Below are 14,492 nucleotides of genomic sequence, written 5' to 3' on the forward strand. Positions count from 1 at the left end.
CTCCTACACACCAATATTACAACTAAAAAAATACACTTGCTGGTTCAGGAATTAAATTTTAAATTGCATAGTGAATTATTTACTGTGTAAACAGTGTAATTTAGAAATAAAAACGACATCATAAAACTCATGACAGAATCCCTTTAAGAAGGAAAGGAGCTGCATTGCAGACTGATCAGGCAGGGGATTTGACAGCTGTTTTAAAATCCTGCCCAGTCATCAGTGCAAGTCTCTTGTTTTTCTTATCCACTATGTTTCCGGAGGGTGCCATGCCACCCCTATAAAATTTGTATCCTAGGTGTTTGTGGCATTTCAAATCTCCAGGCCTGATTTTTAACTGGGATCTGGTTTCTAAGGCTTAATTACACCACCAAACCAGGCAGTAGTTTAAAAAGTCAGGAGAGAATATGAATAGTGAGGGACTGAAACAGAAATGTCATCTCTGACCATTCTGAAGCCAGGGAACTGTATATCCTCCCTGGGAGTGATGTCATCACCGGAAGTGACATCATTGCTCACACTCTTCTATCTAAAGCAGCTAAAAGCTCACTGTGAATGTGCACAAGCTCATCCAATATCACTACAGCTTACTACTCATGTGCACATTGGATCCAGCTGAGAAACTAGAAAACCCAATGGAACTATGTACGCTGACAGGAGCCACAAAACTCTACTCTAGGAGAGTTGACAAATCTGTGTGAATAGAAAGATAAACAATACAGAACAATTTTGCTTGTCACAGAAAATCTAATTTTTTAGTTGATGAGGTCAGTAAACCCTGACTCCCAGACAACATTTGCTATGACTGGAATGAGGTTTACTCGGAATAATAAAAAACAAATTAAATGTTTCTTGCAATCTATAATGTAATTCAAATGTAAATTTGCCCTTTAAATGGCAGTAACAGCAAAATTGCATGTAAAGATTTAGAAAAAGAGATATGAATAGGAGAGAATCTGAATAGAAAGATGAGTAACAAAAGTAACAATACATTAGCAGTCTTATGGAACATTTGTTTTTTTTTTATTTTAGATAGGGTCAGTGACCCCTGAAAGCTGGAAAGAGTCAGAAGAAAAAGGCAAATAATTAAAAAAAAACTATACAAAATAAATAATGAAGACCAATTGAAAACTTGTTTAGAATTGGCTATTCTAAGCAACTAAGGTGAACTTTAAATCTTTCTTGAAGGTCCAACCTTTGGTCAGGGCCCCTTATAGGGTTGCCACCTGATTGGTCTGGCCAGTAAAAATGTTACCTGATGCCAATGTTATTAACAGGGAAAACTATAAGAAGGCCATTTTTTTCAGAAAAAGTGGTAACCCTAGTCCCGTATTGAATGTCCACATTTGGCCAGGGCCTCATGTACTGTAGCTCACATAATGAGTAGAGATATAGGAATGAAGCTGGCCATAGATGTACAGATATAATCGTACGAATAATCAATGGCCATGGTGGTCGGTCGTTCAGTCGATCGGACAGGTCGGCTGACAATAATATGTCTGCATGTATTGCTGATCTGACGATTTTCAGTGGGAGACTGTCACCAGCTTTTGTCATAAACTTTCATACTTTCGTCAGGCAGAAAATTGTATGATTTGTTCTTTTACTACTTTATTTAAACTGACCTTTTTTGGAAAAAAATACCGGCTTTCCTATATATTTAGATTTTTTCCTTATTAATAACATTGGGATGAAGCATCATTTTTACCAGTCAGGCAGGGGGCAGGGACATGCAGGGCCAGAACTATGGGTGGGCAGAAGAGGCACCTGCCTAGGGCGCAGCAACAGGGGCGCCAGACAAGTACCTTTAAAACAATCTTCTGCCTACCTCTAGTCCCTGTTCACTGCCCTGTGTTGCGCTCTCCCTTCCGTGGCTCTCCCCTCCCATCAGGCGCTCTCCCCTCAGCTAATGGGCATGCGCGCGTTCGGGCACGCTCACGTTTACACGTGTGCGCGCAGAGGTAGCGAGCTTGTCGGTTGGGTTGCCTAGGTCGCCCGGTCGGCTTGGCCCGGCACTGGGGATGTGACATCAGGGGGTGGGGCCGTGACATAGATGGAAGTGACGTCAGGTGGAGGGGCTATGACGTCGAGATCGGCCGTTCGCTGTGTCAATCAAGGGAATCCTGCCCGGTTTTCCAAAATACCGGGCTGTCCAGGTCAAAGCCCGACAGGTGGCAACCCTAAGGCAGGCGTCTATAAAACCGGAAGTCGGAACTGTAAGGTCTCGGGCGGGGAGAGCAGGCAGAAGAGTTCAACCTGGACCCGTCCCGCAAATGGGGGAGCGAAGTCGGCCCGAACCTGCGGGTCCTGCAGGTATCGGGCCGGCCTGCACATCACTATTAGGAATATATCTGTAAAGTAGTAGAATAATTTGTAGAATATCTAGAGCAGCAAAAACATATTCATCCCAAATCTCACCCTAACTGACCTTCAAGCTGGTACTGGGCTTTCTGGGTTTATGTGGAAGAGCCAGTGGCCATTTTTTTCATCCTATTTCTACCTTGCCTTCAGGCTTAGCCCCCACAACTTCTGGGGAGGGGGGGATAGCCACAGTTTGGGAAACTACTGTTTAGGATAGGGTTAAAGGGAGTGCTGAGAGTTGTGGCTTCTGATATAGAGAAGGTGTATTTATTTAGTAAATAAAGTACCCCCTCTTGTAAATTAAAGGATATTATAAGTAGGGATGCACAGAATCCAGGATTCGGCCTTTTTCAGCAGGATTCGGCCGAATCCTTCTTCCTGGCAGAACCAAATCCGAATTTGCATATGCAAATTAGGGGTGGGGAGGGAAATCACGTGACTTTTTGTCACAAAACAAGTAAAAAATGTTTTCCCCTTCCCACCCCTAATTTTCATATGCAAATTCGGATTCGGCTGAATCTTTCGTGAAGGATTCGGGGGTTCAGCCGAATCCAAAATAGTGGATTCGCTGCATCCCTAATTATAAGTTACCAAGGAGTTTCATGACCATATAAAAACACTAGGCCAAAGGCTTTTATACAGGTCATGCAACTCCGAGGTAACTTCTAATATCCTCATATTTTGCAACTGGGGGTACTTTATTTATTATAATACACAAGTTTCAGTGAGTCATTTGACAGAAATGACATCAGAACTCACCGTTTATAAGGATATCATTTACAAGATATTCATGGCTTTTGTGTATTATATATATATCATTATGGCACGTTCTCTGCCGATGTCATGGATGTGCAATAAAATAATTCCCAAAAGGAAAAAGGAACAATCCAATTTAACAGGCAAAAGGCCAGGCAAAGCGTCACCCCATGAGAATGCGCTGTTACTGGCGCAGAGACAGAGCCGGGAGTGTCGCAGGACAGCTGGTGAGCAGCAGGTAATACTATAAGTAATAATGGAAAGAAGTTTAACTCCACCGATGCCGAACGACCCCAAAACGATACAGGAAAGCAGCGCGTTTTTTCACAAATCCGCTTCCGGCGCCGGAGTAGTTAAAAGCTTTACCTTCCCTTGCAGGTCACAGTGGGCGTTCGTCTAGGGTAGAAGTCACTCAGTTCCCATTGATCCCCGCCGCTGTCATTCAACAGAAATTGCTTTTTCAGGTACGGCCCCTCTAGAGTTCATTGGCTTGTTTTTTGGGGGGGGGGTTTCATTTTCCCCGCCCTCTTCTTGTGTTGCCACAGGGGGCGCCAGCCTCCAATGTCCATCAGCTTGTAAAGCTATTCGCCGGCCGTCAAGCGAAGACACTATTGTGATTGGCTGCAGCTCGCTGTCACTCAGACTCAGCGTCAGGTGGCTGGGCTGCCCGCGTCTAACAGCCTCTGCTTGGCTCAGTTAAGGCAGCCTGGGACTGGCCGGCGATTCTTTGGATTGTATGCACCGAGTAAAGCAGCGTTGGTTTTTCCCTGTTTTCGGTAGTTTGGTGGATTTTAAGGACGGATACTGAGAGCCGGAGCCGCCTGAGGAGGAGAGGAAGCAAGGAACAACCGGGATACCTCCTGTCGCCTGTCATAGGCATGACCTGGCCAGCTTAACCCTGCCTGAGTGTGTCTCCCTGTGTGCCCTTCTTCCGCCCGGCTGTCACTAGGCAGACTCCTTCCCTCACCTCTCTCATCTCTCTTATCCTCCCATCCCCTCTTGTTGTCAGTTTGGGGACTGTGCGCTTGGCCTGGGCAGCTGTCAAAACCTCCTCCTCTTACTGCTGCTCTGGCTGCCCCTCTCCTCGCCCTCCTCCCATTCACTCACACTTTACTTGCCCCCCAAGAGAAAAGAGAAGCAGCTCCGCTGCCCTTTCATTTCCCCAGTGAGCTGACAGGGAACTTGTAGGGGGGTTTGTTTGTTTGTATTTCCTCCAGCCACAGTGTATATGAATTTATTGGCAGGGTGCCTTGCAGCTGCCACTGCTCCACTGGCTGTCTTGCTCCCAGGCTGGAGGAGGAGGATGTGGGATGGAAGGACCAGGATTCCATTCACTTTTTAGATCTTGCCTTGTGGGGATTTCCGTTGCAGGAGTGTGGAAGGAGAAGGTGGCCTATTTTTGTAACAAACCGGAGTAGAATAAGGATGGCGTTCTAGTATTTATTATATCTTTGAGGTTTTTTGGGGGGGGGTGGGAGGGTTTGGGAACACGGATAGAGTGAAATAAAGTTTTTAGAGAGGGGTCCGACTAGTGTTGCAAGTTGGTGAGGGACTGCTATAGGATGACCCCTGTTATAGTGACAGGTTGATCATTAGTCAAGTACATTGGAGGGCATTTCAGTGAATGTCTCTTTGCAGCACATCTTCCAATGCAAATATGATGGCGGCATATAATGGGGGCACATCAACAGCAGCTGGGGGTCACCACCATCATCATCACCATCACCTGGCCCATTTGCCCCCTCCCCACCTACATCATCATCACCACCTCCATCCTCAGCATCATATGCACCCAGGCTCAGCAGCAGCTGTACACCCTGTTCAGCAACATGCTTCCTCTTCATCAGCTTCGTCTTCCTCCGCTGCCGCCGCTGCTGCAGCAGCGGCGGCAGCAGCAGCAATGCTGAATCCAGGACAGGCTCAGTCATACTTTCCATCTCCAGCTCCAGGGCAAGCTCCAGGTCCTGCAGCAGCAGTAGCCCCTGCCCAATTGCAGGCTGCTGCTGTAAAGGCTCATCATCATCATCAGCACTCTCATCATGCCCAGCAACTGGATATTGAACCTGATCGTCCCATTGGTTATGGCGCATTTGGAGTTGTCTGGTAAGTGACTGAAGATGACCTCCAAAAATAATCTGTAATAAACATAAATTGTATTCATCCATCTGTATTCATTTTCTGTGTCATGATATCAAATATAAATCAACTTTCCAATATGCATGACAAATTTTATTGGTTTTAAAGTAATTGCAATCGTTTATTCTGGTCTGTTCTCTGGGTCCGATACTAAAAACAGTATAACCGTAGTCTTTTTTCCTCCAGGTCCTCCACCAGAGTGCGGTGAATAGACACATATAGCAATTGTATTTATAAGTAACTTAGAACCATTGATATCAGTTCATGTGTATTGGAAAGTTACTTTAAATATTACACAAAAGCCATGGGTGACCAGGCCTGGACTGCGATTGAGAATCGGCCCTGGCATTTCAAGTATAAAATATAGTCTAAAAGGAGAAGGAACGCTACAGAGGCATTTTATTGCCAATAGATTAGCTGCAATAGTGCAAGCTAGAATGCTATATTTATTCTGTAGAATGTTTTACCATATTTGAGTAAAATCTCTAGAAGCTCTCTGTTTGTTTATAGCAGCTGCAGTATTAGCTTTGTGTGACATCACTTCCTGCCTGAGTCTTTCCCTGCTGATTTATAGCTCTGGGCTCAGATTACAGCAGGGGGGGGGAGAGTAGCAAACTGAGCATGCTCACCCACGGCGCAAGGAGGTTTAAGCTGAAGACAGGAAGTCTGATACAGAAGCCCATGTGTTCACAATAGTAGGAAATACAGTGTTTCTTTTGACAGGGGACTCAGAGCAGCATTACTTTGAGGATTTACTGGTATATTTAGGTGGACCTTTCTGATAAGGCTTACTTAGTTTTAACCTTTCCTTCTCCTTTAAACTGAATATTCTGTACATTATATAGTGAATAAAGTACCCCCTTTTGTAAAATATAAGGATATTATAAATCACTGAGGAGTTCTATGACCATATAAAAGCACGAGGCCGAAGATCATGGAAATCTGAGGTGACTTCTAATATCCTCATATTTTCCAACAAGGGATACTTTATTTATTATAATACACAAGTTGTAGAGTCATGTGACAAAAATGACACCACTACTCACCGTTTATAACCGATGCCATCACTAGTCAACGTTTATAAGGATATAATTTACAAGCTATTCATGGCTTTTGTGTATTATATTTATAAACAATGCTCAATGATGTCTTATGACTGATTGTAACTTGGGTATTACAATATAAATATGTACCCTCTGCTTTCATTCTCGTGCATTTTATATGGCCATGGAACTCCCAGTTTACTTATAATAACCTTATATTTTACAACAGGGAGGACATTATGCACTATATTATACACAAGCCATAGATATCCTGATAATTATAGCTACTTAAACAGTGCTCGGTGATTCCATCTCTATTCAGTAATGTAATTTCTGTCACATGACTCACTGAAACCTGTGTATTTTAACATGTAATGTACCACCTGTTGTAAAATACGAGGAGATTAGAAGTCGCCTCAGAGTTCCTTGACCTGTATAAAAAGCACATGGAATTTGTCCTTGTGCATAGGGGTGTCACATGTATCCAGTTATATAATAAATCACCTTGGTTTCTCTGGCCTGTATAATACCACTCCTCCATCTAATATATGTTTAGACAATGGCTGGCATGCTTGGGTTATTTAGCAGCCAAATGGTTGCCATTCACAAACAAACAAACAAACAACTTTTTCCCCACGTTGGAGCAAAATAACCTTCAGATAAAACCATTTCTCACTTACAGCAACCAATATTACCCTATTATATCAATGTATTATGCAACATAATGCACTTTTTTCAGACGACAACTTGAGTCCCATCTAATAATATATGGTATATTAATAGCCTTCTTTTACCATTAATATTGAGATCTGTAGGAAGTTATAAAGAAGCTAAAATTGTCTGACCTATTTCTGCCTAAGCATAGACAAACAGAATGTTTTCATTCATAGTTTGATTTCTAAAGAGTTCTCTAAGAGAAATTGCTTGTGTTGCTTGATTGCTTTCAAAATGCAGTATGTGGCCAAGAGCTATCCAGATAACATGAACCATGCTATAGTGGTTTCTTGGTTCTTGGGGGGGCGGAAGGTGTTTAAAGGGGTTGCTTAAAGGGGTTGCTTACCTTTAAATTAGCTTTTAGTATGATGTTGAGTGTGATCTTCGGGGATAATTAGCTATTGGATTAATTTTTTTTATTATTTGCTTTTTTTTTTTTTTTTTTTTTTTAGTTATTTAGCTTTTTATTTAGTATCCAGTCCAAACTACCCTAGCAACTATGCATTGATTTGAGTGAGAGACTGTAATATGAATAGGAGATGGCCTTAATAGAAAGACGAGTAATAAAAAAAAAAAAGTAGCCATAACGGTCCATTTGTCATCTTATAGAACATTTCTTTTGTTTTTTTAGCCATTCAAAAACTATACAAAAATAAAAAATGCAGGCCAATTGAAATGTTGCTTAGAATTAAGAATTGTATAACATACTAAACATTAACCTGACTGTGAACAGTCCCTTTAACCTGATAGCTTAGTCTATACAATAAAATGTCATCATCCACCCCTATTGACTATTTCAGGGCAGAATTAAGTGCTTTTATACAAGCTACAAAACCCCATGTTGATGTTCCTTTATTTTTTTAGACGGTTGCGCTGTATTTTATAATACATGAACATTGGTTTCAGCAAAGGAATCATAATATTTACTATGTCCGACTTCTGTGGTGCCCTCTTTCATGCATATTAAGGGATTCTAGCAGTAACCTTAGACCATTGTGGCCAACACGCAATTCTCCAGATGTTGAGCAACAGATGGGAAACACTAGGTTGAACATATCTTATTTTGCTTACATTCCTTAATAGGTTTAGATTAATTGTATGACTGTTACTTATTCAGAAAAAGAGGGAATATATACACCCAGTGTAAACTATAAAGGCATCCGATATCACAGTAGAGTTTACATATAAATGCATAAAACTACAGGCCATTATACTTAAAGGGGTTGTTCACCTTCCAACACTTTTTTTCAGTTCAGTTGGTTTCGGATTGTTCTCCAGAAATAAAGACTTTTTCCAATTGCTTTTTATTGTCTATGGCGATTTTTCTAATATTGAAGTGTAAGTCTTGTTTTTCAACTTTCTAAAGCTGCTCTGGGAAAGAGGGTCGCCGACCCTCTAAACTGATCTAAATTGAAACATTTAGTTGATACATTTCATATCTGTCACTGCTGAGCAGAATCCCTGAGATTCATTACAGGCAGGTGTTAGAATTGATACAATAGTTGCTAATGCTCCCAAAAAAATGTATCAACTAAATGTTGCAAAATTGTAACTGTTCAGAATCTGCACCTGAATTACTGAGTTGCCAGACTCAAACACCAGAGACAGGAAATCCGGCTTCCAAACCAAAATTTGATAAAGAGGCCCAATAACCCAAAGCCCCTAATATATCCATCACAGTCAGCTGTTTCTTTAAAAAGTATGAATAGATGCTGAAATCCAGCTGTTTAACAGTTCTTCTCTTTCTGCATCATTTGAAATCCTGGCAGGGAAGGAGGGACTAAACACTGATGTTATAAATTGTTCTCCTTCTCCTCAGAGACAGCATGCAGGGACTACATAACCCACGATGCATTGTACTATGATGTTCATGTGTGCTGGGAATTGTGGGGTTTGGAGGATGCAGGCTGAGGACAGATGGTTGTTGATACAAAGTAACAGTAGTCAGCCAGCTCAGCAAAGTAGTCAAACAGATCAGCAGAAGAGCAAGGGGCTAGGCTTAGGGAACTGTTTCACACCATTAAAAATCATGAAACGTCTGCATATTTTTTGATGTATATTACAAAGTTGCATGAAATGATGTTTACTTATCAAAAAGCTTAAGTTATGTTTGTGTTGAGTTCCCTTTAAAATTAAGATTTTGGAAAAACAGTAAAAAATAAAAAATGGAAAGCAATTGGAAAAAGTCTTTATTTCTGGCGAACAATCTGAAAACAACTCAATTGAAAAACTATTTGGAAAATAGTTCCCTCTTCCCTCTTCAAAGGAATACTGTCATGGGAAAAAATTTTTTTTTCAAAATGAACCAGATAATAGGGCCGCTCCAGCAGAATTCTGCACTGAAATCCATTTCTCAAAAGAGCAAACAGATTTTTTTATATTCAATTTTGAAATCTGACATGGGGCTAGACATACTGTCAATTTCCCAGCTGCCCCAAGTCATGTGACTTGTGCTCTGATATACTTCAATCACTCTTTACTGCTGTACTGCAAGTTGGAGTGCTATCTCGCCCTCCCTTTCCCCCCCCCCCAGCAGCCAAACAAAAGAACAATAGGAAGGTAACCAGATAACAGCTCCCTAACACAAGATAACAGCTGCCTGGTAGATCTAAGAATAACACTCAATAGTAAAAACCCATGTCCCACTGAGACTCCTTCAGTTACATTGAGACTGAAAAACAGCAGCCTGCCAGAAAGCATTTCTCTCCTAAAGTGCAGGCACAAGTCACATGACCAGGGGCAGCTGGGAAATTGACAAAATGTCTAGCCCCATGTCAGATTTCAAAATTGAATATAAAAAAATCTATTTGTTCTTTTGAGAAATGGATTCAGTGCAGAATTCTGCTGGAGTAGCACTATTAACTGATGCATTTTAAAAAAAACTTGTTTTCCGATGACAGGATCCCTTTAAAAGTGACATATATTTATAAAATGTTAATTTTTAGGGTTTAGTTTTCCTTTAAAAGGCAATTTACCTTAGTAGATTAATGGAATTGTTCTGTATTGTGCTTTAAAATTTCTCCTCAGTCCCTGGCAACACCTTATAAATCTGTCCTGTTGCTGGAGAAAGATCTTTATTCCTGAAAGATGTCATTCAAGCTGGAATTTTGATATGGAACATAAACTGTCAGACTAATTGTTGGATACAGTATTACCATTTATAATGGCCTTTTTCCCTCTGCTGCTTCTTAGCAAATATTATTCCTGTTTGGTCGGTGTATTATTTTTTGTGGTTAGGAATATGTTGATTTTAAATATTAAAAGGGTTGTATTTGTTCTGATTGTAAGCAGACACTAGGTTACAATATACAATTCATTGTTCTATAATGGTATAAACAAGAGAAGGTGCATTAGTTTGATTTTTGGAGTCTGTGCGTGCAGCCTGTGCACTAAAGACTTAATGAGCGAGTGGTTTTTTGAGGCAATGTTGTTGCTGTCTGAACTGAATAATGTTTCATTGCTATTTAATGAAACCGCTCAGCACATTTTGGAAGGTTACTTAGCTCATTTCTGCTAACTGGAAAGAGAGCCAGTTCCCTTTCCATTTTCATGAAGGCGTATTTTTTTTCTCCTCCTGTGGATCACCTTGACATAATAAAATTCTATATTATTAAAATACAATGTTGTAAGCTTATCTATGAAGCTGAGAAATTAATTTTGCAAACATAGTCTGGTATGAAATGGTCCCTTTTCCCCCCTTATTTTTATGGAAGTATTAGGGCAGTGGCACACATGAAGATTTGTCGCCCGTGAGTTTTTACACATGGCTGCGGGCGACAAATCTCGCAAAAATGCCTCTCCATTGGCGGTAATTGAAATCCCTGGCAGTATGCCTAACTGATCGCTAAATCGCACGAAGATGCCTCCAGAGGAAACATCGGGTGATTAAGTGATCAGTTGGATATACCGCCAACAATTTCAATTACCGGCAATGCAGAGGAATTAAAAAATCGCAGGTGACTACAAGACAAAACAACCTTTTTTTTTTTTTTCCTTTCTGGTTTATCTGCACAGATACTAGCTGTACAAGTAATCTTGCTTTGCGAAGTACATCTAATTCAGCAAATGAGGTCAATCCTACACAGGGACTCTAGCTCATAAAAGAGCAGTGCCTCATTTTATTGGTCAGCTACATTTTGTTACCATGTGAAAGCTGTTTTCTCTGTAAGATGGTGTGTTTCTTTAATAGTTGTTGCAAGACCTGAGATAAAAACTGACAATGTGCTATTTTTTATAGAATATAATAAAGGCAATTTGTTTTTTCGTTGTAATTAAAGGAGACATTTTTGTGTTAAAAATAAGAATGTACCAGTGTGTTATACTCATTTAGATATAGAAGAATTGCACTTAAAAAAGTAGTGTTTCAGGCTGATTTATTGACTATTTCTGCAAAACCTCTAATAATCCCTTCCTCCTCTTCCACTTCCTGCTCCATGAATTCTCTGGCTGTGCAGTGGAGCCGGCGGCTCTCAGCTCACTGCATTGTAGGACAGGAACCAATCAGCAGCTAGCAGGACCTGATAGGGAACTGAAGCCTGTCTGTGCTTGTGTGACTGCAGGGCTGTGATTGGCTGTCCCCTTCCTACTGTGCTTCTGGCAGGGACCGTTAGGACACGCCCACCCCTCATTTGAAACACAGACAGGGACCAGAGAACATCTATAGGGAGCTCCAGTAAAGGGGCTATTTTTAAAGATATAAATTTTTAGCACCATGTAAAAGCAACACCATATATTATTTATAATTGCCTACAAAATTAGGGTTTTTTCATTTATCCTATATGTCTCCTTTAAAGAACAAAAAACGGTACCCCCATCATAAAGCAGAAGTTGCTCAATTTGGCTGCACTTTTGCTCCTGCTAATTGATAGCCACCAATTTGTTCAGTTTTGTTCTAACTAAAGTTGTCCTCAAAAGGTAAAGTTCCAAAATCTTCTTTCCTTAACAGTTAAAAGTGGAAATGCTTTATTCCTGACATTTAATTCCTTTGTGCATTAAACTGCTTGATGTATCTATTTGACCTTTATTGTTATAGATATTGATATTAAAGCTCTACATTGATATTTCAATATCAGTCACCTTGAATTCTGAGTAACGAATTATCACACTGTTATTTTGAATGACTCCTTCTGACAGCCAGTTTGTAGAAACTCTGACCTCAAACGACTATTTGCATTAAACAGAGCCTTTCCTAATGTCCAGGCAAGCATACATTTGTCTGTTCTTATATTATGTAGAAGTAAATTAAAGGCAGTAATATATTGTAGTGCATTTTCCGCTGATTGCAGCAAGGTGTTATAACCATTGAATAAATCATCTTGCATAAATTGCTGAACTGTTTTATTTTAATCAGTAGGTGTAGGGCTATATATCACACTTTTCCAAGAACAATAATTGTAATGTACCTTCAGTATACATTTAGATTCTGCAGGAGTTTTAAACCTCTAGCTTTCCAGTGCTGGTTAAAACTTCAGCAGCTGATTGTGGGGCATGATGGGAGTTATAGTTTAGCAAAACTAATTGAATCAATTAAAATTGTTTCTTTTGGAAAAAAATTACATTCCTTCTCTAATCCTCCAGCACAAGACAAGTCCAAACCTCATAAACTAGATGAACCACTTAGGGCATGAATTTGTCCCAGAAGACTTATACATTGACAGTTCATGTGGTTAATGACAGTATTGTTAAATAAATATACAGTATTGTTTTCCAGTCTACCTCTTACAGATATCGGTATAGTGGCATGCTACTGGTTTCCTCATCCATCTCCAGAAAGCCAGACTGAGATTTTCTAAGTACAGGTATGGGATCCGTTATCCGGAAACTCGTTATCCAGAAACCTCCGAATTACTGAATGCCTGTCTCCCTTAGACTCCCTTTTTCTCTGTAATAATTAAACAGTAGCGTGTACTTGATCCCAACTAAGATATAATTAATCCTTATTGGAAGCAAAACCAGTTTATTTAATGTTTGCATGATTTTCTAGTATACTTAAGGTATGAAGATCCAAATTACAGAAAGATCCATTATCCGGAAAACACCAGGTCCCGAGTATTCTGGATAACAGGTCCCATACCTGTACTTACTTAAAAGGGGGATTATACCTGTATATTTTTAATGAGTTGCTCACCTTTTAGTATAATGTAGAGTGATACTCTGAGTCAATTTGCAATTTTTTTGGTTATTTATGTTTTTTGAGTTACTAAGCTTTTTATTTAGCAGCTTTCCAGTTTGCAATTTCCGCAATCCGAAATGCTAGGGTCCAAATTACCCTAGAACCTAGCAACCATGCATTGATTTGAATAAGAGACTGGAATATGAATAGGAGAGACCTGAATAAAAAGATGAGTAATAAAAACTAGCAATAACAATAAATATGTGTAGCCTTCCAGAGCATTTGTTTTCAGGCGAGGTCAGTGACCCACATTTGAAGACTGAGAAGAGTCAAAAGAGGAAGGAATATAATTCAAAAACATTTGTTTTTTTTTTTTTTAAAAAAAAAGGACAAGTTGCTTATATTTGGTGCCTTTGTAACATACTAACCATTATCTTAAAGGTGATCCAACTTTTAAAACAATAATATTGTATAACTGTTAGCAATATACATAGTAAGTAAGTAAGGTTGAAAAAAGACACATGTCCATCTAGTTCAACCTTTTTTTTTTTTATTAACTACCTATCTGCCAGTTGATCCAGAGGAAGGCAAAAAAACCCATCTGAAGCCTCTCCAATTTGCCTTAGAGGGGGAAAAATTCCTTCCTGAATCCAAAATCGGACTAGTCCCTGGATCAACTTGGACTATGAGCTTTTTCCCATAACCCTGTATTCCCTCACTTGCTAAAAAGCTATCCAACCCCTTCTTAAAGCTATCTAATGTATCAGCCTGTACAACTGATTCAGGGAGAGAATTCCACCTGTGAAATTCATTTGTTCACCATAATATTTTATCAAAGATTTTTTATACATTCTGTACCAGTACTGAATATCTGTTAATTCACCTAAGTAAACGGCATTTCTGGAACAAACAAAGCTGCGTATCTTAACTTTTTATAAGGGGAATGTATACAGGACCAGATTTGAAAATGATGTACGCCGAGGCTGGTTAAGAAAATTTAGGAAAAAGTCTGTCTTTTAGGTTTCCCTCTTGCCGATCTTGCCACAGTCTCTCAGCTGTATCGAAAGTATCCAAAAAAATGTATATAGATCAGTGTTTTTTAGCGATAGAGAAAACAGAAACCAAAAATAGTGCAATGGGTTTAAGTATTGCGATTCGAGAACATTTTTAAAGCTCAGTGACAAATGGTTACCATGGAAACCAGTGCTATATGAGGGACCAAAGTCACGAAGATCCGGAAGTGACATAGAGTAAGATTGGAACGCAGCTCTGAAGCGCAATAGTTTTGAGTGCTAGTGGTTACTAGTGCAACCAATTGGGACCGGTTCTCAAAAGGGGAACAAATCGTTTGAACAGCATGCCTCTGAGGA

At 40.0% G+C, this 14,492-nt stretch overlaps 1 protein-coding gene across 1 annotated transcript in view; it reads left to right on the forward strand.

Annotated features, from left to right (window-relative positions):
* Positions 1-4,368: 4,368 nt before the first annotated feature.
* The window catches only part of nlk.S (nemo-like kinase S homeolog), a 115,988-nt gene continuing 105,864 nt past the window's right edge, over positions 4,369-14,492 (forward strand). Inside the window, exon 1 of the mRNA XM_018249108.2 lies at positions 4,369-5,220. Coding sequence (XP_018104597.1) covers positions 4,742-5,220 — 479 coding nt within the window. The 5' untranslated portion in view covers positions 4,369-4,741. The remainder of the gene's footprint in view (positions 5,221-14,492) is intronic.

This window comes from Xenopus laevis, chromosome 2S, assembly GCF_017654675.1.
Source record: "Xenopus laevis strain J_2021 chromosome 2S, Xenopus_laevis_v10.1, whole genome shotgun sequence".
In the NCBI taxonomy this organism is placed as follows: Eukaryota; Metazoa; Chordata; class Amphibia; order Anura; family Pipidae; genus Xenopus; species Xenopus laevis.